Genomic DNA, 26,035 nt, shown 5'->3' on the forward strand with positions numbered 1-26,035 from the left:
TCATATTATAATGCTTCCCCGAGTGTGGCCAGGGTTGTCAGTGATGAAGGCAAAATTGGTATCATTGGAGGAAAATTACAAAAACCAGTCGCCTGAATGCTTTTTTGACCACTCTGGACTGGTTAATTTCAGCCATCGTTTCTCCCTCCCCAGGACCAGGGACCAGAGGTCTAGCTGGTTGCCTCGCCTTCTGGGCAGTACTGGCCTGGCCCTCATGCAGGTGCAGCAAGACAGTGTCCATCTGACACATCCACAGGGTCACCATTCCCAGTGGAGTGCAAGTGGCCCTCACCTCTACCCAGCTGTACAGGTGTTCCTGGGTGTGCCGGTCATCCTTGAAGCCGGTGACGGCCAGCAAATCCACCACAAACTGCTTGGGGCTGATTTGCAGGGTCTGCCAGAAGAGCTCACGGTCAGGCAGGTCTGGGGGCAGCTGGCTGACACACATTTGCTCTGAGCCCCTCAGAGTGGGATGCAAAGCAGGGGCTTCACTGGACCTGCAGGAGCCGCAGAGCTCGGGGGGCATTATCACTCCAAACTGCCTCTTGGCCAGGGGTTGGTCCAGATGCTGCTGCCTTGTCTTCCTGTCCCTGCCCTTCTTACCTGCCCTTTCTGCCCCTGACCTATTTCCCTCATCCCCCTTCTTAGCTTGGTTCCTCTTACCTTGCACCACTTATTGGGGTGGGGGGAGGGCAAGAGGACAGGTAGAGAAGGAACAAGGCCTTAGGCCTATCACATACCCACAGCCGGTTGGCCAGGGAGACCACCTTGGCTGTGATGGCTTTGGGGTCCTTTTGCCTGATGGAATCCAAGATGATGTCTGTCAGGAAGCGGTGACATTTCTGTGCATAAAACATCTCTTCCCAGGACAGAGGGAAACTCAAGAAAGTCACCCCTGTGAAGGAGAGAGTGAATGTGGCCACATCTGCCTGCAGCTAGGGCGTCAGAGTTACTCTGGAGTAAGGAGAGAGGTGTAGGGATCCCAAGGGAGACTGTCTCCCTCAAGTACCTTGGGTAGGGGCTCAGGCATCTTCACAAGGAAGTGCAGGCCAGGCATGGCTCCAGAGCCTTACCTTGGGGCTGGGGACTGGCTGTGGGTGGCGTGTGCCTGAGGTTGTCCATCTGTGTGGTGTAGATGATGCTGTCCTCAAAGAACATGCAGGAGCCATCGTTGCCCACCACAGGAGGGTGGGTCACTTTGAGGATAACCCCTGTGCTGTCCACCTCACTGGCCTCAGGCAGAGGCTGCTCAGGGGCAGGGCTTTCTGTGAAAATAATGTGGGGAGGGGGCTCTCCTTAAGCCACTTCAGAGACCAAGCAGGGAGGGGGACGTCTGGTGACAGACTACTGCAGTCAGTCATCCCAACCTTCCAGCAGCTGCTGCTTCCTGCTTCTCGGAAGTGGCACCCTGGGCTGGCAGGGCCTGTCCTGGCTCTCCTCTCTTCATTGCCCTGGAATCACTGCAAGCCAAATCCTAAATTTCAGAACTCCAAGGAACTTTCCAAATTCTAATGTTGAACCAAGAGTGGTTCAAATAGGGCTGATAATAACCCAGCTTGGGACTGGAAATCTTTGTAAAACTGTAAATTGAGAGAAGCTTTTTGGGCAAGCCTTTGATGCGTGTCCACTCTGAAGAGTATGCTTGACAGACCAACTTGGGGCTCACAGGCAGGACCCAAGAAGGCCCCTCCAAGCACGGCCTGAGCCACTAAAAGGGAAGGCAACAATACTGTAGGAAGGACTTTGAAGGAGCAGAGGAAACAGCCCGTCATGGCAGTTCTCAGCCCACTTCCCTGGGCCATCTCCACACCTCCCCACCATACACAACACACCTCTCTTCGGCCCAGTTCCCACAGACCTATCTCCTGGACTTCTCCACCTGGATGTCTCTCAGCACGTTACACATAACATGTCCTCTTCCCCAAGGCTACTCCCTCTCTTGTCCATCCCACCTTAGTAACCGTCCACCCCTCTTGCAGTCACCCAAGCCAGAAACTTGGCCCCTGCTTGGCCTGATCCTTCTCCCCTTCCTCCCACAACTGCCTAGCCTGTTTTACCTAGAATGACCTCACTACTTATAACACTTCCCCTCCTGCTGTTGCATTTCCTCTGCTCTGGAGCAAGCTTTCTAAGTGCACACCTGACTGCTTGCTCCCTTGTTTAAAATGCCTCAGTGGCTGCCCACTCCCCTTAGGATCAGAACAAAGTGCCAGGTCCTGAACTTGGCTCAGAAGACCTGTCCTGATTACTTTGTCTTCAGCCTTATCTCCCATCATTTCTCCAGGGAAGCCTGGCTTCCAGCTAGACCAGTGATCTGTGTTTCCACAAGTAGCTGAGGCTTCTCCTTCCTTCCTCTGCTGACTCCCCAGCCCCTAGCCTCCTTTGTGCTGCTGTCACTTCACAGCCACCCCCTTCCCATAGCACTCATCATTTTGCCTCTTGTGGTCTCTTGGTCCCTCAAGCCATGCCAGTGTGTCAGTCATTCTTGTATCTGCTGCTTGGCACAGAGCTTGCATCTGTGCGTGCAGGGTTCTGGTCCCCCATTGTCACTAACTCTATGGTCTTGGCCAAGGTTTGCCTTCTCTGTTCTAAATGAGACTTAGGTCACGGATGGGACAGGACTCACCTCTCTCCTTTGGCCTCTGCTTGCCCCAGTCCTTCAGGGTGACAGCTCTTTTCATGGAGAAGTATGGCTTAAAGCTTGGCTCTGGCCCCTTGTCTTTGGCTCCAGCCCCAGCCCCTGCCTGTGGACCTAGGTCCTTCTCTGAGGCTGTGGAATGGCCTTTCCAGGAAGCTGAGGTGCTAGGCTGGGAGGCAGCCTCACTTCTTGAGGGGAGCTGTAGGGCAGCTTCCTCCAAGGAGCTGCTCCGTGGAGCTGGCAGTGGCTGGAATTCCCACTGTTTGCAATTGACCATGTCCCATTCTCTCACCAGGGAGATGAGTTTTTGCATGGGGGTGACAGGAGGGTCTTTGATTTCAGATTTCTGTGTGAGGTTGACTGTGGTACACTTCTTCTTGGGAGGACTCTCAGGGTGAGCCCCCCAGTGTCTGGGGTTGGCACAGAGGCCAGGACAGTGTGAGTATGTGCTGGGATTGCCTGCCCTCTTGGCGCTTCGGCACAGGGACACCTGGATGGTCTGGGAGTACTGGTCAGCCTCCTCCATCTGGCTGGACCTGGCCAGGGTCCCCTTGGCCTTGTTCCATGGAGTCCTGTCATTGCAGTCTTGGAAGTCCACAGGCATGCAAGCTGTGGTCTGAGGAGGAAGGGCACAGTAGCTCTGGGCATTTTATGCTTCCACGTTGAAGCTTTCCCCCAAGATATAATAAGCTGGGCCTCCAAGACTTCAATTGCTTACCCAGAACAATCCCATCCCCTACATGGGTCAGACTGAACTTGGCTCAGTCTGATTAGGGGTGGTGCCAGCCCAGGGGCCTCTCACACTCCAAAGGGACATATTATCAGCATCCCAAGCCACAAGCAGCCAACAATTCCCTGTGTCTCCTTCGAGGTTCAGAAACGAGTTACTGTGCTAGGAACCCATGTAGGCCCTGCTCTTTCATTTTGCCATGTCCCTCAGTAGTGAGGTCTTCCCCCTGAGCCCCGTAGTGGTGCTCTTTGAGGACTACACCAAACCAAAGAAGGTTGGGACTTACTTCTTTGGTGTCTCTACTGAATTCCACCAGTGACCCTGGCCCTTCTGTCACCACATGCAGCCTCCTGATGGGAAAAGCTTCTTCATTTTCAGATTCTTTCTCCTGGGTCCATGACCTGCAGATGCCAAGAGGGGTTGGTTAGTGAGCAGAAGCTTCCCCTAGCCCATCAACCATTGGTCAGGTCTGCCCTTTGGCTGGGAGTTAATTCTAGACAGTGGCGGAGAAGGGTTTTGCTTAAGTCATTGGCCAATCCTGGGCCTGCTCCACCCCATAACCCCAAGGAGAACAGGTTCTACTGGGAGACAGGACATAGGACAGGGCTCCCAAGAGGAATATAAAGGTCCATACTCCAGAACGTGATGTCCAAAGCAAAGTTTCCTTACTTGTATGCCTCACATTGGGCAAGGGCTTCTGAGAGGGATGGGATGTGGTATTCTTCTACCTCCTGGCAGAAGAGGGGCCATTCCCTGAAAATGACAAAGAGATGTCGGACTGAGCAGCTGGGGTGGGAGTGTAGGTGGGGGCATAAGCCTCCAGAGCTGCTGCTTTGAATAGCAGTTCAAAGGTTATGTTGGAAATAATACAACCTCCTCCCTGAAGGCTGCTAACTCAAGTTTCCTTTGTTGCAGAGGGATGGGATTTCATCATATGAATTCCTTCCTTCACTTACTTAAATTCAGATGGTAAAAACAGTTTTCCAAGTCTCAGGAAGTTGAGAATGTGTCGGAACATTTGGCCATCCCCATGGATCAGCAGGGTCTGTCCATATGTGATCCAGTATACTCTCTGAGGGTTGGACAGCAGTTCTGGATACTGCAAGGGGTTGGACACCAGGCTCTGTTAGTCTGTTAGTTAAAGGGCTAGGTCTTTAGTAAAGGCAGGTCAGTCTTCTCTCACTTCATTTTCCTGACCGTTCTAGAGCAGAGGCTTTAGGATCTCCATCTCCCTTTCTTGTCAACTACAGGGAGCCACAGTGGAGAGCAGAATCTCCAGAGAGAAGCACATCATCTCTGCTTCAAGTTTTGCTGGTCCGTAGACTACCCTCTCTAGTCATTTGGAACACCACCCTTATTCTTGCTTGATCCAGGCCCCTCAGACTGGCCTCTTCCCTACCCAAACTCCTGAGGGCCTTCCCAGCATGCTGCTCATATGATAAGAGCACTTTGGGCCATGGAGCAGAGGAAAGGTCCTTGTTCTAAGCAGGTGCTGGAGGCTGTCTGAGGGTCAGGGGACAGGTTCCAATGCAGCTCAGCCACAGAAGCCAAAGGGAGAGGAGGGCAGCCCGGGGCCAGCAGTACCTTCAGCAGGGTCTGTAGGGTGGTTGCATACCAGTGGCTTCCAACATAAACTTTGATGATCTGTTGAGGGGAATACACAGTGATTTCTGCTGTCCACTCCTCATCTAAGGAAACCAATGAAAAGGAACATATCACATGACCACAAGGGAAATTAGGTAGGGCATTTTGGTCAATAATGTATTGCATGTTAAGACTCAATATATTCATCAGTCGTATTGTGTTGCCTCCTTTGAGAAGCAGCAGAAATCCCTGACACCAACCTTTTCTGTTACTCAGGCCTTCCCTGTGGCTTACCATACAGTTTCCTGGGTGGTGAGGTGGGTTTGGAATGGCAGCTTTGAAGGTCAGCTGGTAAGTGGGGGTGGGGAGGGTAAGCCCTCAGGAATCTCTACCCCAAGGGCACTGCTGCTCTTCCCTTGACCCACCTCTTTCAGGAAAGCTGGGCCGATGTTCCTGCCACCTCCATTACCAACTGCTTCTGGTTTCTGGCTGGGTGTGTAACTTTTCATGTGGCCACTCAGACTGGAGCTAGGAGTCCCTCTGTATGTTTGTGCTTATGGTTTGGCATATGTCATAGAGCCAGCTCTCATCATTGTCACTTCTACAGAGACCAAGCCTCTAGGCATGTCTGGAGAGTGGGGCTTCATTCTGGGAAGATGAATCCATGACCCTTTTCTTGTGGGCGACTAGACTTAGGCTTTTTTCTGATGTTTGGGAACCAGTTTCTAATGAGCTTTGTAGTGAATCAAAGGTATATAAGTAGATTATATAACCAAGAGGTAAGAGGTGTATAATTAGATTGTGAACTCCATGAAGATAGGGACTGGGCTGTTTTGCTCTCTTCTGTACCCCTAGTGTTTACTCCTGTGCTGGTATGTGGTAGGTGCTCAATAAATGTCAAATGTAGCTGAATGATAGTAATACACTTTAAACTTGACCTAAAACACTTTTTGTTAATGAGGTTATAGGCAGCTGATAAAAACAACACTGACTTTGGACTCAGATTCAAATGCCGGCGTGACCATGAGCTAACTGTAATTTGAGCAGGTTGCCTCCCTGAGCCTCTGCTTCATCTGTTAAATGGACCCAGGGACTGTTCCTCCCTAGATGGCTGAGAGGACCCAATGAACACAGCATGTCAGCTCCCAGAGCCAGAGCAGGCATGCCCCTGGGGACCTGTGCAGTTCCACACTGGGTCAGTCTGAACTGCTCGAGGCTACTCATGGGCTGGGGTGAGGAAGGGGTGAAAGTTTCCCTTTAGGCAAAACCCACAAATCTTGGTCTGGCTTTCCTTTCCTCTTCCATCTACTGTTCCTGGCCCTGGCCAGCCTCATCTTTCCTCTCTGATCCCCAAACCATCCCCTGATGCTGAATTAAAACTCAGAAGCTTCCTGATTTACTGAGCACATCCATGGGTGCCAGAGTCTTCGGCTCCAGATGAGTCTTCAGAGCTACTTTCATTGGCTCATAGGTGATGTCCCTCTTGTCCAGGAAGGCACAGAGCTCGTACACCTCAGAAATTGTCTCAGTCAGGGGCAGCCGGCAAGTCCCCAGCCAATTCCTGCCCAGAAGAAAGGCCTGTCACAGAGAGCCTCAGCACTGCACCCCAAGGGAGTCCAGGCTGTCAACTTTCCATGTCTGGAATGTCTTGGCCCAACACTAGCTCAAACTTGTTGTCACTGATATAATTTCCTTGATTTAACTGGAAATCTGGTGGTATCTTGTAGGAGGATAAGCTCGGACACACAGGCTTATCCTTTTTGGAGCTGAACTTGACCTTTTTCAGGAAAGCCTTCTAAATTGACTAATCACAAGCCTCCAGGTCCTGTCTCAGGTTCTAGGCCAGGGCCCAGCCACACCCTTCCCACCCCCATAAGTATCTGCCCAAGACATCTCAGTCACTATGTGGCAGTGTGCCATGATCTTGGGAGATTACCGATACCCTGTGTACCCAGGAAAGAGGGTGGGGGTCTGAACATCAACCTCCTGCCTCCAAAGGCACTTGTCTTTGCCCTCTGTGACATTCTGGGTAGGGCATCTATCCAAAGTGTTTTGGGGTAAGACAGCGTTTGGGGACAGCTGACCCTCTCCCCAGGGGCTCAGGAAAATCCACTTCTACCTTTAGTTTTAGTACCAATTATTTTGTGACCCTAAGAAAGTTGCTCTACTCTGAACCTCAGTTTACCCTTCTATAAAACAGGATTGGAATTCCATGCCCCTGCACTAATGGGGACATTCTGAGCTCGTCCCTTAAGGCAAAAGCCAAGTATCACCTCCTCTGGGAAGCCTGCCTTGCCTTGCTTCTGAGGGGCACCCCTGGCTCTGGCCTCTCTGTGTGTCCACTGAGCCTCCCAAGGGTTGGGGGAGGACCTTTGCAGGAGGATCTGCATGGAGGGGGTAATACCCAGCATCCTAAGGGTTGTGACCCTGGCCTGGTCACTTAAGACCTAGCACAGGGCTAGAACCAGAGCAGTGGATTGCAGATAACAGAAATATGAAACAATCTGAAGGCTTTGAACCTTGGGAACCCTTGCACCTTGGCACCTGCCCTCTCTGAGGCACTAGCCTGGTGGTGGTGGGAGTGGCTAAAATGATGGGTTTGCCTCCAAGGACACTGTTTTCCTTTGGTTCGTGGGCAAGGCCCCAGGTTGGTTCCTACAGAAAGGCAAAGTCCAGCCTGAGTGGGACCATGTTCTTTGAGGAAGGCCTTACTTGACATGCTGGAAGAGGACCCCGTTCCCTGTGATGTACAGTCGGCTTCCATCCAGTGTGCTCTCAATGCGGAGCTGACCCAGTGCGGAGTCTGGGTACTTCACGAGCAGACCCAGGGCCATTATGTACAGTGGCTTCATGGACTCTAGGCCTGCAGCACGGCCCACCTTCCCAGGACTCGGGGGAGGACAGGAGGTCCGGGAACAGCCACCTGTGGCGGAGAGAAAGGGATGATTCCTAGACTCCTCATGGTCATAACTGTGTAACTTTGGGTCTTGCTTCCTACTGGTGCCTTGTTAGTAGTAAAGAGGCTCAGAAGGAGGTTATTTCCCTGCAGAGCCCAAATCTGGATCTTCTCAAAATCAGTATAACTTTTTGTATACTCAGTCAGGTTTAGAGGTCAACTATGTCTTGGGCGGTGGGGCAGAGGGGGCATTAATTCACTGTATCACTAACATTTGAATTTCGGAAATTTCAGTATAGTAGTCATCTGGGCCCAGCCTCCACAGGAATCTCCCTTAGTTCTAAGCTCTGCTTTCACTGTCCACAGGTAAAGATCAGCAACTACATCATACAACCCAATGTACATTACAGGCTTCCCAGATTCACAGCCCCTGGACAGAATTTTCCCCAGAGACACAATACGTGGTGTTACTTTCAGGTTGGATATATGGGTTGCTGGCTTGTGGGCAGGACTTTGTTCTCCTGTAGTGGGCACAATGCACAGCTGCTGGGTGATTTTCATGGATCATCTCCAATCTTCTGAGCAACCCTACAAGAGGGGTTGTGCTATCCTCGTACCACAGATGAGGAAACTGTGTCCTGAGAGGGTAAGTACCTTGCCCCAAACTGCAAAGCTAGGCAGAAGCAGAGGCAGAGCAGTGATTTGAGGGCAGCTCTGTCCATCTCTCAGGCTACCAGAGCTGTTTACTTCAGTTATGGTGCTTTATAGAAGGCAAAAACCACACTTTGTGTTTGGGGGTGGCTGCACGGCTTACAGGGCCCATCTCAAACATGCTTCCCTTCCATCTTCACATAGCTCTTGTGGAGCAGGCACCACTCTACCCCTCTTTCAGTGACCGATGTTCTCTGAGGAGCAGAAGCCCTTGCAGGAGTGATTTGAACTCACATCCCCTTAAGTGGATTGTAAGACCCTGAGACAGGCTCCTAAAATCTACTGCAGGATGCTACTACCCCCAAATAGGGTATTTGCTTGGGGAGGAGGCTGGGCCTAGAGATAGGGAAAGGCCTTATTCCCATGGCATGTCTAGTGATGCACAGGCCAAACTTCACATGTGCAAGGCAGTTCTAGACATTCTCAGAATGCCAGCTGAGGCCACAATGATGTAGCTAGCACCCTCAAACATGCACAATAGTTTCCATAGATGTGCAGGATTTGGGAAATGGGATGATGAAAGGCAAATTTAAAAAATGAGTTGGGGCCGGCCCCGTGGCCAAGTAGTTAGGTTCACACACTCCGCTTCAGCGGTCCAGGGTTTTGCCAGTTCGAATCTTGGGCGTGGACATGGCACCATTCATCAAGCCATGCTGAGGTGGCATCCCACATGCCACAACTAGAAGGACCCACAACTAAAAATACTCAACTATGTACCGAGGGCCTTTGGAGAGAAAAAGGAAAAATAAAATCTTAAGAAAAAAAAGAGCAAACTAGAGTGAGGTACAGCTGGGAGCATGAAAGCCTGGACTGGACTGGGGTCAGGAAGTGTCAGGAGCAGGCAGAAATAGGCACGCAGCCAAGGGTTTCAAACTAGGGAAACAAGGAAATTGGGGAGTGGGTAAGATAACTGAATCACTCGTAGGGAATTTGCCTAAGAATTTCCCATGCCCTCCAGTTGTGCCAGGAGGAGGAAGGATGGGAGTGGGGAGTGGGTGCTGCAAGCTCCCAGTATTTCCAAAAGCGAGGCAGACCTCCCCTGCCCCATGGAAAGCCTGCCCTGGGGCCCCACCTCCTTGCCCAGGATATTCTGGCCTGGTTCCCCCACCCAGTCTGGGCTGAGCTACCAACAGCTCAGTGAGGAGGCTGAGCTGAGCAGACAGGGCACACGGGCACACAGGGTTTCAGGCTCAAATTCCTCTTCTCAGATTCTAAGTCAGCCAAAACACTCACTTCTGTCACCACCACCCAAAACCCAAAGTGGGTCATGAAGGGGAGAGGTTTGTTCTTGGCTTTTCCAGCTAAAGCTGGGACTGCCCCAGAATGTCAAGGGGAGGTCAAGGTTCCCCTGGTGACATACCCATGTCCATCCGGTACAACCTTACAGCTTCAGTGAGCTCAGGGATTTCCAGAATTTCCACTTCTGCTTCTAACACATCTATGTTGGAGAAATTATCTGGTAGTAAAATCTTCTGTAAGCGGAGAAAATTCACTTGAAAAGCAAAGGGAAACAAAATGAGTTAACAAGGTTATTTCTGATTTAACCGTAGGTCCAGGTTTTGGTGGTTTTTTTGGTGCTGCAAGTTGTCATAGGTTCTCCTTGTTCTGAAACAATTTCTAAACATACCTGGTTAGATTAGCTTTGAGACTGTGGTTTTCAAGGTGAAAGACCCCACATTACTTTGTTTTTCTGAGTCTGAGTCCATGGGTGTGGCCTCCCGGGGCCTAGCCTGGGGCTCCCAAGCCAGGCCCTCCTGGTGAGCAGACTGGCCTTGAGGCTTACCCTGTGGTCTTGACCCAAGAGCGGGTCATTCCAAAAGCGGAGTTGTCTTGCCGCTTAGAGAGGAAGGGCCCAGCTGAGCCTTGGCTGGCAGGTGGCACTTGAAGTTTGTCCCTGCCTGGATTGCAGTGTGGGAGACAGAGATGAGCCAACGCTAATTTCCTGTGTGAATCAACTGGGAGATTCAGAAGCATATCACAGACAACTTTCCAGGTGACTATGAATATGAATGGCTGGGGTTCCAGGCATTTGGGCCCCTACTACAACTTAGGTGTTTCCTGCTGTATTCATTTAGGTGGCAGCAGCATCTTGAAATCAAAGAGGTCATTCAGTTTATACCCCACCAGAGCTCCTCCTGGGGCACTGCGGGGAGGGAGGCTCTCTTCTGTCCAGGGGTGAAGATCTCATTCCTCCTTAGGCCACTAGCTCAAGCGGATGATTCTACAATGATCCTGAGGAACCTTTCACCACCCACCCTCCTTCCCTTTTATTCTGAGTTTAGTGGAAGTGAGAGCAGGTAGGTAGGGACCATCCATTGAAACAACCCTATTTCTTCATTTTATGATGAGAGGAACTGAGACCTGGAGACCAGTTGGATACATAAGGGCAGAGCAAGAAGAGTAGCTGACTTTGGAGCCGAGCTCAGGGCCTTGCCCTTCACACCAACTCTTGTGGCCCCTGACACCACCGCAGATAGTTTGCAGTGCCCATGTACACCCAGGCCATCCGCAAATAAACAGAGAATAAAATAGCCCTGAGGCTGTTGGGAATCTAATGCTGGGAATCTGCTTGTCTCCAGGAAGGCTCTGTCATGCCTCTGCCACCTCTGCCCTTGAAAGCTCCTCAGGCCCCAAGCACCAAGCTGGGCCTCCATGGGATGTGGGTTGGGGAGGGGTGGATGGGCCCCATCAGCCTGCTCCCAACACCTACATCCCCCACCCCTGTCACCCCAGGATAGAACAATCACCAATGAAGCGGAACTCGCTGCACTCGCACTCAATCAGGGCCACAGTTTCAGCCAGCCACAGCAGGTTGTCTTCAGTCACCAGGTTTGGATACTTGGCCACTAGGTCTAAGGGCAGGAAGCAGTAGTGCACTTCCTCTTCTGTGTCTAATAGTGGTGTGTCCATGAGCCCCAGAGGCGCCTTATCGTGTAGGCCTGGAGGAGAAAGAGCAGAGGGGTGTCACCACTTCCCAGAGGCCAGGACTCTCAGAGGCTGGCAGGGCTCTCACAGACCCAGGGGCCCCAGAGGATGCTGAAGAGATCACCCTGGAGATGGTCCCCACAGGTGCCTCCTTCTTCTCTCTCTCTCCTTTTTCAGCTGTAACCCTAAGGTTTGGCAGGAGTGTGGTGGGGAGCAGGGCATGTAAATCTATCTTTTTCTACAGTGAAGGGCAATGGGACATGTGAAATTTTGGCTTATGCACCCAAAGTCATTAAATTCATATTGGTTACCTATTTGGCTCTTTCTAATTGATCAAAACAACCATTGTGACCTACAGATAAAATAGATCCTTTTTACTCTCCCAGAAGCTCAAAACTCATCTGTAATCATGAAGGGCTCTTCTGGTGTTCCAGATAGACCAATCTATGCTGCAAGGAATCCATCAGGCAGTGATCATTTGGGGACATTCCTTTTGTCTTTGTTAGAGGTGACTTGAAAGGATGGTAGAGTTCCCTGACTACTAGGATCGGGTGGAATACAGCCCAGCCTTGCGCAAGTGAACCAGTATGCAGAGGAATGAACGTGGAGGAGCATGTTTAGTTCCAGTGGGTGAGTGGCCATGGAGAGAGCATGTGGCAGAGTACAAGATCAAAGGAGATGACAGAGAGGTAGAGAAATCATCCAGAACTGGTTCAGAAATCAGGGTACTCTCTGGATTGAAGCCACTTCTGTTTGGGTGAGGAGAAGGGAAGCTGGTGTGAACTTCAGGAAGGGTCAGCCTGTGATTATACCTGTGAAGGCTGGGCTTTTTATAGGAAATTCTGAGGGTTTGCTGATACATTTCCACGTTCGCCAGTAGTTCAAAGATGCTCTCTCGGCCACAGGTATGTCTGCAGGCCGCACACGTAGATGGTGTTTTCCTTCCTTCAGATTATCTAGAGTCTGTCAGATAAAGAAGATTACTGCCTTGAAAATTCTAAACCAAGTAACTATCTACCAATTCTAGGATAAAATAGTATGTGACTTTCTTTGGTAAAGTGTTTTGAAATAAATAAGTGATTTTGTTTAGCACGATAGCACAAAAATGTAAAAATTTAGGTCTATAAGACGACATGCTGATATTCAAAATCTCAGTGACTATTTCTCTTCTTTGTGTGTGTGTGTGTGTGTGTGTGTGTGAGAGAGAGAGAGGAAGATTGGCCCTGAGCTAACATCTGTTGCCAACTTCCTCTTGTTTTTTTTCTCCTCAAAGCCCCAGTGCATAGTTGTATATCCTAATTATAGGTCATTCTAGCTCTTCTATGTGGGATGCCACCACAGCATGGCTTGATAAGTGGTGCATAGGTCCGTACCCAGGAACTGAACTGGCAAACTCCAGGCCACCGAAGCAGAGCATGTGAACTTAACCACTACACCACCAGGCCGGCCTCAACTATTTCTCTTCTGATTTTTGAAACAAATTCTTTGGATTATAATTTTGTGTTGATGATTATAAATCTATCTTACACAATCTTAATTTATATTTAGTCATTAAAAACTTGAGATTTTCTATCATTTTCCCCTCAAGAGTTCAAAAACCCTTTTAGACCTGTTATAGTTATTGTGATCTGCCTATTGTTTGTGCTCATCCTAATCCTGGAATGTGGTCTAAGTAGGGAAATGGAGGTGGCACAGGGGACCACACTTTCCAAAGCATTTTCACATACATTCACTCAGTTACCCTGATGCAGCTCTGTGAGATAGATGTGGTGATTGTCTGCATTCCCATTTTGCTGATGAGGCAGTTGCCATCAAAGGATTAGTGACTTCCCCAAGCAGTCTTCCAAGTCCAGAGTTTCTCTGCTTGAAGGAGCAAGTGACTAGGGGTGGGCTGAGGCTGGAATGGAGCACTCCAGCTAGGCAGGGCTGAAGCCCAGGGCAGGGGATGGGCTGGGTGTCTTCATGCTGTCTGCTCAGGGAGTCATTCTCTCTCAAAAGTCCTGCACAGCAGGCAGACTATCATAACATCAAGCCCATTTTTTTCTGTCCCTACCTTAGAAGAGTATTTTCCCAAGACATTTTTGGAGCTAGCTGGAAAAGTAGTCCTGTAAAGGGACCATATGACCTACTTTTTTCTCTAAGAGCCTCATAATGAACAGAGCACCTCAGATTCAGTATGAAACTAATAAAGAACCTGTTTCTAATTCTCAGCAACACTGGTGAAGTTCTTGTGAAGCTGCTCAAGGGAATCCCAAGCAAGGGAAGAGCCCTCTGGTGATCACGGCTATAAACTGCACCCAAATAACTGCTTCCAGTCTGCAAAAGGAGGGACCCTAGCGGAAGAAACTTCCCCCACTTTGGGCAGTTGGTGGACTTTGGGGAAGGAGTGGACAATGGCGGGTTGTGGGGAGTGCTTTCCTGGGGCACTGAACAATGGGGGAGAACAGTGCATGTGTGAAACACTGGAAGAGAGTCTCATTCATTCATTTGAGAAATACTTGCGTATCACCAGGGCCACAGTCAGATACCATGCCTGGACACAAGGAGCTCTCAGCTTGGGGGAAAGCTGAGAAAAGACATGAAAGCCAACAATTTACATATACTGAGATAAGAGCCAGCATCAGTTATGAAGTTTCAGGATCTCCAGGAACCCTGGGATTTCTTTCCACAGTATTAGAAGAAGATCCAAGCTTTCTTGTCCTGCTCGGGATTGCACACAACTTTAGCTTCTATGTCAAGCTGTCAGCTGTCTAGAGGAGGGAAATCAGTGAGAAATAGGTTTCTGTATGAGGGAGTGGTTGGCCTCAAGCAAAGAGGAATAAAAATGAGGTGCCAGGAAGGTGACTGAGAGGCTGGAGCAGATTCTGCATCAGTGGGTGGGCAGGATTATAGAGTTAAGATGAGGGATAGTAACCTGGCAGTATTTGTGCCAAGAAGTGGGGCAAAAAAAGGAAAATGGTGACTGTGTACAAGAGGGACAAGACAGGTAGGTAAAGATGTATACTGAGTCACCTGCCTCCATGACTTGAATGTGGCCTTGTTTAAGGCGTACGAAGGCTGAGCAAGTGAGGGAGATGAACCTAGAGCAATAAACAAGAGCCAGAGAGAGAAGAGCTCTATAAGCTGGGCTGAGGAGTTTGATTTATCCCCTAGTTAAGAGAAGCTGTGGAAAGATTTAAAGCAGGGACTGTGTTTTGACTGATACTCACACCGTCTCCACCCAGTCAGCCAGCAAGTCCTATGACTCCATCTCCCACTCTCTGCTCCACCCTTTCTCTCCTTTCCCTTCCCCTAGTCCTGGTCCCTTCATCCCCAGGCACTTTCCACACAGTGATCTTTCAAATAAACAAATGAGTCTAATCACTCCCCATTATCTATGGGATCAAGTCCAAATTCTCCTTAGCGTTGCACATAAGATCCTTCACAATCAATGGAGGCAGCAGGGTAAACACAAACCACAGGGCCTTGAATTCAGACAGACTGGGGTTTGAATCTTGACTGTCATTTAAGAGCTAACATTTGTTGCCTAGGCACATTTAACTGAATCCTGCTAATGTCCCCTCACCCACAAAGTAGGCTCTGATATTATCACTCCCTTTTATTTTTATTTTTTTAATTTATTTATTTTTTGCAGGGGGAGATTTGCCCTAAGCTAATATCTGTTGCCAATCATCCTCCTTTTTTCTTCTTCCTCCCCTCCCCCCAAAGCCCCAGTACATAGTTATGTATACTTATAAGTTCTTCTGGTTCTTCTATGTGAGCTGCTGCCACAGCATGGCTACTGACAGATGAGTGGTGTGGTTCTACACCCTGGAACCAAACCTGGGCTGCTGAAGTGGAGCATGCTGAACTTTAACTGCTAGGCCATCAGGGCTGGCTCTACCACTCCCTTTTTAGCAAATGGGGAACAAGACCCAGGGAGAGAAAGAGCACTCAGTGCCCCAGCTAAGTGGAGATGCTGGGAATGGAACCCAGGACTCTAGAGCCTGTGCTCCTTTTTTTTTTTTTTTTTTTGAGGAAGATTAGCCCTGAGCTAACTACTGCCAGTCCTCCTCTTTTTGCTGAGGAAGACTGGCCCCGAGCTAACATCCGTGCCCATCTTCCTCTACTTTATATATGGGATGCCTACCACAGCATGGCTTGCCAAGCAGTGCCATGTCTGCACCCGGGATCTGAACTGGAGAACCCCCGGCCACCGAAGCGGAAGGTGCAAACTTAACCACTGCACCACCGGGCTGGCCTCTAGAGCCCGTGCTTTTAACCACTGCTCTTAACCAGCTACCTCCCACTTGTCACCTAACCTCTCCAAGCCTCAGGTTCCTCACATGCAAAGTGGAGATAGTAAAATCTGGAAAGTGTTGTAAGGATTAAAGAAATAATATAAACGTTAAATTTCCTTCCTCTTAGTAGTCAGATCCCAAACCACCTTTCAAGCTTCATCTCCCACTATTCTTTCTGCACCTACTTCATCAGTGACATCACTTCATCAGTAAACTCCACAAAGCTCCAAAGACACACCAAAGACACGCCTCCTCAACTTTATGTATACTGTTCCTTCTGCCCAGAATACTTCCCTCCTCCTTTCTCTGCCTAGACACCTAGAGCTTCCCCCAGCCAGAGTGGGTCATCCTCCTCCTTTGTCCCCACAGATGCCTGAAAACTTCTCTGTCTAGGCCTCTGGCTTAGTTTCAGCCTGTCCTCCCCCGTCTACCAAGGATCCTGGAGGAAGGACTGGGTTGGTGCATCCTTAGCTTCTAGTCTAGAACCTAGTGTGTATTAAGTTCTCAGAACTGCTGTATTAAATGAAAGAATGCACAAAAATAGAGGACTGAACAGTTGAGTCTCCTGGAAATAAAAGCAAGATGAGACATGGGGGAACCCAAAAGGAGCTGGCAGAGAAGCAGACTGCACTCATAAAAACTAAGAAAGATGGGGCTGGCCCCGTGGCAGAGTGGTTAAGTTTGCATGCTCCGCTGCAGGCAGCCCAGTGTTTCGTCGGTTCGAATCCTGGGCGAAGACATGGCACCGCTCATCAGGCCATGCCAAGGTGGCATCCCACATGCCACAACTAGAAGGACCCACAACTAAGAATATACAACTATGTACCGGGGGCTTTGGGGAGAAAAAGGAAAAATTAAAAATCTTAAAAAAAAAAAAAAAAAAACACTAAGAAAGATGCTGAGTATCCAAAACCATAGGAAAAGCCAGCACAGGATTACAATGAGCAGAGCCCAGAGAGTTCAGAGGGCAATGAAGACAGCAATTCCAACTTGGGACCTGGAGTTGGGAGGGAAGATCTAAATTGGAGAGGGACAGGGACAAAGGAGGAGAGGGAGACAGGATGACAGGAAGAAAGGGCCAGCTTGGGTCTGATTGATGACAAATCAAAAGACGTTGGGTAAAGTAGCAAGAAAAGAGAGTGAAACTGGGGAGATTCTGCAAGAGATGTCATACAATTCCAAGGCCATGCTAAGCTGACTGCGTCACAGGAAGTTGAACCTGCCATTTACTTCACCTGCAGATTCAAATCCCTAGATTCTATCTCAGTGGAGGAAACAATGGTGTCCTTGAACAATTCTAAATTGGCCACTGTGGAAGGGGTATATTGGGGGAGGAAAATCCCTGCTTGGGAGAACAATCCATTTGAGGATGGGCCTGGATGCCCTATTTGGAGGTACTGCTTGATACCCAGGTGTGTCCTTTAAGGCAAGTCAGTAATGACAGTCCAACCAGCTTGAGAGATGGATGTGCTAGTTGAGGAGAGAACAATCTATTTCGTAGAAATGAAATCTCCATGTTGTGCTACTTCCACTAATGTTAAGTGTGAACAGTACCCTTTTCCCCAAGAAAGGTGTGTTTGACAAATCTTTAAAAAGAAAAAGAAAACAAATAAATAAACCCCCAAAGATTGCAATTCCTGCCAGTCAAGTCATGCTGCCTGCACTAGGCCCAGGAGCCTCAACTAGGTTTTTTTCTAACTCTAGGTTTTCTAAACTCTCTCAGTCAATCCTTGCTCTGACTTCTAGAAATACAAAGCCTTCTACACATAGGAAGCCATTTGGGTACTGTAAGAATTCACAGAAAGCATTCCCTAATCTCCTCACTCTACTGTTTTGTTCTCAATAACACCTACTTATTTACTGTCTGCCAGTCTCCCCTAATAGATATAACCTCTAGACCACAAGGACCCTGACTATTTTGTTCTCTGCTGTACTTCCAGCACCCACAACAGCCCCTGTGGGGTCACAATACGATTTTGTGGAATGAACAAATGAATGAGTGAAGAGCACTTCGACAGCCTAGGCATCCAGCCGTCCTTTGGCTGCGTGGACTGAAATTGCCACAGAGTGTGGGGCTGCTCTTCTATGGACTTCGATTCCACTTCTATCTGCCTAAATATTACTTCTAGAACTTTTACTCTTCATATGCTATGACCCAGAAAGTTATTAGAGGAAGGATTTCTTTAGGGAAATACAGAACTGAATTCAGATGGCTAATTGCTAACACAAGGATAATTAATGTTGTTTTTGGCCTAGATAGTAGTGAAAAAAATACATCACAAGCAAAATAAGACTGATGGCACGGGGGCGAGTGTGTATGTGTATGTGTATCGTTGCCAAAAGATGGCTGACAAATGCACTACTGGCAGAGCTTTGGGACTTAACGGAGGTTTTCCTAAGCAGCAGCAGTAGTGCTCAGAGATGCCCCATGTTCTGATGTGGGCTATTGAAAGGCATATGATGGTAAAGGAGCTTAGGGGAGCTTCCAAATCTCCAACTGCCTTGTAAAGACAAGGGAGCCAGCACCACATTGAAGCTGGAGGGAAGAAGGCTGATAGAACAAAAGGATGTACAGAACAGCTGTCAGCAAAAGAAGCCAAATAAGACACAGCTATCAGCATCTCGAACCTGCCCCTCCACTGCCAGCTCCAGTCCCCCCACCCTGCAGAAGTAGATTCAGTCTTCACAGGTCATCTTGGGTACATCATTCAATGTCCTCTCAGCAGGTGTTTATTAAACTTGTTACAGGCTAGGTACTGTGAGAGATGCTAGGAATGCAAACATGAAGAGAAAATAGGCTAACGAGGGAGAAAGACATATGAATACATCATCCCAAAAGAATTAGCACTGATATAGGAGAAGAATTATCTGTGTTATGAGAGCAAAGAGATAAAAACTAGCCTGGGAATGTCAGGCTAGGCTTTCCATGGGCCACATTTAGGCTAAATCTTAAAGGGCAAGCATTCTAGGAAGAGGGAAGAGCAAGTAAAAAGGTATGGAGAGAAGGCTTATGGGGTGCTTAGGGACGTAGCTGAACTTCAAAGTGGGTATGCATGGGTGTGCCCAGGCATGCATGTAGGTGTGTGTATGTGTCAGGATATGAGCCAGGACAAGCAGATGGCCATCCTGTGAGGAGCCCTGATGCCATCCATGTCCAGGTGTTTACACTTGAGTTGTCCACTTACCCATATCCACAGACAAGCTATAGTGTTGGGATGAATGGCTGTTGTTTGTATAATCTTCCTTTCCAAGATCACAGTGGTAATCTCTCTTCACATTGTGAGTAATAGGAAATGTGAGATTGTCACTGGTCTATTTTCATAAAAGCATCATTTGTGTGATCAACATAAAAACTCCCTGGCTTGGGGCTGGCCCCGTGGCCGAGCGGTTAAGTTCGCGCGCTCCGCTGCAGGCGGCCCAGTGTTTCGTTGGTTCGAATCCTGGGCACGGACATGACACTGCTCATCAAACCACGCTGAGGCAGCGTCCCACATGCCACAACTAGAAGGACCCACAACAAAGAATATACAACTATGTACCGGGGGGCTTTGGGGAGAAAAAGGAAAAAATAAAATCTTAAAAAAAAAAAAAAAACTCCCTGGCTCCCTTAAGCACATGGAGCGCAGGTGTATTTGGGCTGCTTGTTGGTAGCAGAATGCTCACAGCTGGAACAATTTAAGTTTCCAAACTTAGAAGTTCTCAGAAGGCAGTGAAAAAGGAAACATAAGTAGTATGTACTGACAACATACTAACTCCTCAGTGGACTTTGTCTGCCCTGAACCTTGAACCCTTGTGAATGACCCTGAAGGGAAATTTCATACTCTGCAGTAGCAGTTATGACTCCCAACTAGGCTGATAGCATGTGAGAGGCTGGGAGCAGTTTATATTAAATATAGGCAAAGGAGACCTCCCAAAGTACACAGAAAGTTCTAGGAAGCATTGTGATGTTAAGGTACAGACCTGTCATGACTACTTTGTATTTCCCCTGTGAACAAGATATGACATTCCTACGCATCCAGGCTCATGGATTTACAACAGCTTTGATGACTCTCAAATTTGTATCTCTAGACTCGACGGCTCCCATAAATTCCAGACCTAGACATCTAGCTGCCTCCTCACCATCACCACTGGATGTTTAGTAAGCACCCTTTTCTTGCCTCTCAAACTTAACACAATTCAAATCGTAACTCCTGATTTTTCCTCCTAAACGTGCACGTCCCTCAGGAGCCACCATTAGCTGATTGCTCAGGATACAAACAAAGGAGTTATCCATTCTCTCTCACCCTAGCTCCGATTCATCAGCAAACCCTGTCAGTTCTATTACCAAGATGTATCCAGAATTTGAACACTTCTAACTCCTCTATTACCACCTTAGACCAAACCACCAGTATCTTTCATCTGGATGCTGCAGGAGCCTCCAAACTGGTCTTCCTGCTTCCTCCCTTGCTCCTCTAGAGTCTAGGCCAACAGTCAGCAAATTTTTTCTGTAAAAAGCCAGATAGTAAATTGTTTAGGTTTTGAGAATATGATCCCTGTTGCAACTATTCAACTCTGTATTGTAGCTCAAGAGCAGCCATAGACAATATATAAACAAATGAGCATGGCTGTGTTCCAATAAAACTTTGTTAATGGACACTGAAATTTGAATTTCATATAATTCTTATATGCCACAAAATATTTTTCTTTTGACTTTTTTTCAACCAATTAAAAATATAAAAACCATTCTTAGTTCATAGGCCATACAAAAAGGGTAGTGGGCTGGATTTGATCCCTGGGCTGTGGTTTGCTGACTCCTGGTCTAATGTCAAGCCAGAAGTAAATGATTTTTTTATAGCTTTATTGAAATATATTTCATATTAAATAAAATGTAAATAAACTTCACATATATAACATAAATGATAAAATTTACCCATTTAAATTGTACAGTTCAATGGTTTTTACTATGTTCACAGAGTTGTCCAACCATCACCACAATCTATTTCAACACCCTAAAAAGAAACCCTGCACCCATTAACAGTCACTGCCCATTCCTGCTCACCCTACTCTTCCCACACTGTACCTCAGCCCTAGGCAACCACTAATTTTTCTGTCCCTATAACTTGCCTATCCTGAACATTTTATATAAATGGAATCATACAATATATGGTCCTTTGTGTCTGGCTTCTTCCACTTAGCATGTTTCAAAGTTCATCCTTGTTGTTACTGATATATGTATCAGTACTTCATTCCTTTTTATTGACAAATAATATTCCCTTATATGAATATATATTTTGTTTGTCTATTCATCAGCCAATGAACATATGGGTTGTTTCCACTTATTGGCTATTATGAATAACACTGCTATGAACATTTGTCTACAAGTTTTTGTGTGGACATAGGTTTTAATTTCTCTTGGGGATATACGTAGGAGTGGAACTGTTGGGTCATATGGTAATTTTATGTTTAACTTTTTGAGGAACCGCCAGACTGTTTTCCAAAGAGGCTGTACAAATTTACATTCCCATCAGCAGTGTATGAGGGTTCCAACTTTTCCACATCCTTGCCAACACCTGTTATTGTCTTTTTGATGACAGGCATCTTAGTGGGTGTGAAGTAGTATCTCATTGTGGTTTTTTAATTTTTTTTTTTTGAGGAAGATCAGCCCTGAGCTAACGTCTGCTGCCAATCATCCTCTTTTTGCTGAGGAAGACTGGCCCTGAGCTAACATCCGTGCCCATCTTCCTCTATTTTTTATGTGGGATGCCTGCCACAGCATGGCTTGCCAAGCGGTGCCACGTCTGCACCTGGTAACCAAACTGGTGAACCCCGGGCCACCGAAGCGGAACGTGTGAACCTAACCGCTGTGCCACCAGGCTGGCCCTCATTGTGGTTTTGATTTGCATTTCCCTGATGGGTAATGATGTTGAGCACCTTTCATGTGCTTATTGCCCATTTGTATATCTTCTTTGGGGAAACGTCTATTCAAAGCTTTTGCTCATTTTTAAATTTGATTGTCTTTTTGTTGTTTAGTTATAAGAGTTCTTTATATATTCTGGATACAGATCCCTTATCAGATATGTGATTTGCAAATATTTTGTTCCATTCTGTGTGTTGTCTTTTCACCTTTTTTTTTTGGTATTATACACTGTATTTTTTTACTGAGTTAACATTGATTTATGACATTATATAGATTTCAGATATACATCATTATAATTCAACTTCTGTAGACACCATATCATGTTCACCACCAAAAATCTAGTTTCCATCTGTCGCTGTACAAGTGACCCCCTTTACCTATTTTGCCGTACTCCCTACCTATCTGGAAACCACCAAACGGTTTTCTGTATCTATATGTTGTTGTTTTTTGTTTTTTTTAAAGATTGGCACCTGAGCTAATAACTGTTGCCAATCTTTTTTTTTTTTTTCTGTTTTTTATCCCCAAATCCCACTAGTACATAGTTGTATATTTTAGTTGTGGGTCCTTCTAGTTGTGGCATGTGGGACGCTGCCTCAGCGTGGCCTGACGAGCAGTGCCATGTCCATGCCCAGGATCCGAACCAGCAAAACCCCAGGCCGCCAAAGTGGAGCCTGCAAACTTAACCACTCGGCTACGGGGCCGGCCCCTGTTGTTGTTTTTTTAATCTTCCAAATATGACTGAACTCATACAGTATCTTTCTCCACCTGTCTCAAATGGCAACATTTCATCTTTTTCTATGGCTGAGTAGTAGTCCATTATGTACATATACCACATCTTCTTTATCCATTCATCTGTCCATAGGCACTTAGATTGTGTCTTTTCACTTTCTTGATGGTGTCCTTTGAAGCACGAAAGTTTTTAATTTTCATGAAGTCCAAATTATCTATTTTTTTCTTTGGTTGCTTGTGCTTTTGATGTTGTATCTGAAAAACCATTGCTTAACCCAAGGTCCAATGATCTTTTTAAAACTTTTTTGTCAGTTTAATTCTTTCTTTAAACATCTCCAAAAGCTAACCATAACATTTAGAATAGATCCTGTGTCTTCAACGTGGCCTGTAAGACTCTGTAAGATCTCAACCCTGGCTTCCTCTGACCTTGTTGTCTACCTTTGGCATCTCCTTACCTTTTATTACACCTGATGATGGCCTCTGAATCTTCCTCTCCCAAGCCACTCTAACCTCAGGGCATTTGTGTTTGCTGTTCCTGACCACTTTTTCTAAAGGAGAAGTTTCCTTGGCCTCAGTCACTCCCTATCTCCTTACCACATACTACACATCTATCTGTACATTAAAAAACAAGCAGATTAGGTATAAATATTTTATTCTTTCATAAATTCCAGTACCATAAGGGCAGTGACTGATACACAATATATAATAAATGTTAGAATCAAGATAATAATAGGTATCAAGTGTGCCCTTTGTAGGCCAAAGCTACAGGCTGGGGGAAGGTAGCGTGGGCAGGTGAAGTGGGGGGTGGGAGAGATAAGTGGTGAGGATAGGGGGATGAGGAGGGGTAGAGAACAGAGCAGCAGTGTGAGCCCAGCTGCCTGTCCTCCAGAGACTTCCCATCTCATACTGCTTGTTGGTTCCTTCTACATGGCTTTCCAACAAAGCATACTATATTACAGATAATCCTGAGTAGGATATGCCACTTGTTGAGTACAGGGGAACTTCAGTTAGCGGGACACAAAGTCCCACTTTTATTGTTAGGGGCTAAATCTGAAAGACTCTATAGTGAGGAGCACTAACAGTTTAGAACAGTTTAGATATATGCTGTCCAATATGATAGCTACTAGTCACATATGGCTATTGAGTACTTGAAATGTGATAGTGTGAATTTGAGATGTGCTAGAAGTGTAAAACACACATCAGATTTTGAAGACAGTACAAAAAAAGCATGTAAAATCTATCAATTTAAAAATATTGACTACATGTTGAAATGATAGTATTTTAAGTATATTGGGTTAAATAAAATATATTATTAAAATTAATGTCACCTTTTATTTTTTAAAATGTGGCTACTAGAAAACTTGAAATTATACATGTGATTCACATTATATTTTTATTGGATCATCCCATGTGTGCCTTAAAACCCATAGGAATAATGCCTGGTATCCAGAATACTTTCAGTAAATACTGGTTGAATGCATTAAGTTAGGATGCCCAAGAAGAGTCTTTAGACTAACCATTGGCAAACTCTATTTTCTTGAAGCAAACTGTTTGTGCATTTAGGCAAGAACCTGAGTATCTGGACAGGCCTTAGAAGTGGGGAAAGTGATGGAAATGTGTGAGGCTGATCATTTGCTTGAGACAGCTGTTGATTCTCCAGCTGTATTTACACCCTGTTTCAATGAATAAACACCACTTCAGTTGCGCCAGCCTAAATGTTTATTTCTTTGAAAACACCATTTCCAAAGCATAAGCACTTGTTTTACAGTCTGTTTCAGGGAGGCAGATCCACATGATTCTTCAAATACTTCTACTGTTCACACAACTTGGAACTTTGGAATTGGATCAACTCATTGGCCTCTGAGTTCTTACCTCCCATTTAGAAGTTGCTTCCCAGATATATTTTGTTTCAATTTGGGAAGTGAGGACAGCAAAGGAGTTGAAGGACTTGAAAAACTCTATAATAGGCTCATGTTCTTTAAAATAGTTCTTCAAAAAGTTGCCTTGATCTCTTTGATTTTCTGCAATGAACAAGTGACTCCCACCTTTTCCCCATAAAATGGTGCCTTGGTATAGAGTCATCAGCAATCCTGCCATGCCAGGCCATTTAAGTAATTTTGAAGCCATTTGTAAGCAATTCTAGTACATTCCTGGGGTAGTTGAAAAAATTTTTATTTCATATAAGTAGCTTTAAAAAAAAATAAAAGGGGGCCGGCCCCGTGGCCGAGTGGTTAAGTTCGAGCACTCCGCTGCAGGCCACCAGGGTTTCGCTGGTTCGGATCCTGGGCGCGGACATGGCACCGCTCGTCAGGCCACGTTGAGGCGGCGTCCCATATGCCACAACTGGAAGGACCTGCAACTAAGATATACAACTATGTACCGGGGGGATTTGGGGAGATAAAGCAGAAAAACAATAAATAAATAAAAAAGAAAAAGAAAAGAATACTACAACAACGTGCACTGGATTATGTCAAGGGTTTTGATCTCCAAATATATAACTTTTTTTTTTTAAGATTTTTATTTTTCCTTTTTCTCCCCAAAGACCCCCGGTACATAGTTGTGTATTTTAGTTGTGAGTCCTTCTAATTGTGCTATGTGAGACGCCACCTCAGTGTGGCCTGATGAGAGGTGCCATGTCCGCGCCCAGAATCCAAACCAGTGAAACCCAGGGCTGCGGAAGCGGAGTGTGCCAACTTAATCACTTGGCCACGGGGCCGGCCCCCAAATATATAATTTTTAAAACATTGAATTATTTAGTAAGGAGTGTCTATAAAAACATGCATTATGAAATGTTCTCATTCCTATATGACCCAGATATGTACAGTCTACCTCAATTTTCTTCTAGGAGGTGTTGGGAGGCACAGTTGGTAGTGCACTGAGCTGCACTGTAGATTGTTGGTCAGTGCTTTCTGAGATGGAATAAAAAACACCTTGTCCAGTGGGATTAATATGGAGCGTGGCCAATGGTCCTTCCCAGTTATAATATTTAGTTCTTCCAGGTTAAAAAAAAATCATTGTTCAAAAACTAAGAATAAACTACTTAATTGGGGCCAGCCCCGTGGCTGAGTGGTTAAGTTCATGCACTCCGCTTCGGAGGCCCAGGGTTTCGCCAGTTCGGATCCTGGGCCTGGACATGGCACCACTCGTCAAGCCATGCTGAGGCGGTGTCCCACATACCACAACTAGAAGGACCCACAACTAAAAATAAATAAATAAATAAATAAATAAAATTTTAAAAAAGAAAAAAAAAGAATAAACTACTTAAGATAAGCCACAGAAATGACTTCTGTAGTTTGGAGAAAAATTAGGAAAGAAGGTAACATTCTTTGGTGATACTTTAATGTTTTATAAGTAAAGGTATTTAAAGCTCTTACAATGAGAAAATAAGAAGTCTGGGAGAACAGAGATGTGAAGACAAAGGAAAGATTCTGCAGTTTGGAGGACATTTTGGTTTTGCTGAAAGTGAACCTTATGTACCAACAGGCAGAGTGACAAGTAACTTTTTTTTTTTTTTTTGGTGAGGGAGATTGGCCCTGAGCTAACATCTGTTGCCAATCTTCTTCTTTTTGCTTGAGGAAGACTCCCTGAGCTAACAACTGTGCCAATCTTCCCCTATTTTTTATGTGGGATGCTACCACAGCATGGC

At 46.5% G+C, this 26,035-nt stretch overlaps 1 protein-coding gene across 3 annotated transcripts in view; it reads right to left on the minus strand.

Annotated features, from left to right (window-relative positions):
- Positions 1-26,035, minus strand: part of KCTD19 (potassium channel tetramerization domain containing 19) — a 33,772-nt gene that overhangs the window by 905 nt on the left and 6,832 nt on the right. For 2 of the 3 annotated variants that reach the window (XM_008509319.2, XM_008509326.2), the window contains exons 3-15: positions 12,297-12,447; positions 11,307-11,498; positions 9,920-10,051; positions 7,665-7,875; positions 6,353-6,513; positions 4,953-5,056; positions 4,325-4,467; positions 4,038-4,121; positions 3,655-3,769; positions 2,627-3,254; positions 1,074-1,265; positions 741-895; positions 293-394 (exon numbers count right to left, since the gene is read on the minus strand). In XM_008509319.2, coding sequence (XP_008507541.1) covers positions 293-394; positions 741-895; positions 1,074-1,265; positions 2,627-3,254; positions 3,655-3,769; positions 4,038-4,121; positions 4,325-4,467; positions 4,953-5,056; positions 6,353-6,513; positions 7,665-7,875; positions 9,920-10,051; positions 11,307-11,498; positions 12,297-12,447 — 2,370 coding nt within the window. Of the gene's footprint in view, positions 1-292; positions 395-740; positions 896-1,073; positions 1,266-2,626; positions 3,255-3,654; positions 3,770-4,037; positions 4,122-4,324; positions 4,468-4,952; positions 5,057-6,352; positions 6,514-7,664; positions 7,876-9,919; positions 10,052-11,306; positions 11,499-12,296; positions 12,448-20,134; positions 20,249-26,035 lie in introns of all 3 variants that reach the window. The other variant, XM_070612112.1, reaches the window with a different exon arrangement.

The sequence above is a fragment of the Equus przewalskii genome, chromosome 3, assembly GCF_037783145.1.
Source record: "Equus przewalskii isolate Varuska chromosome 3, EquPr2, whole genome shotgun sequence".
Classification (NCBI taxonomy): domain Eukaryota; kingdom Metazoa; phylum Chordata; class Mammalia; order Perissodactyla; family Equidae; genus Equus; species Equus przewalskii.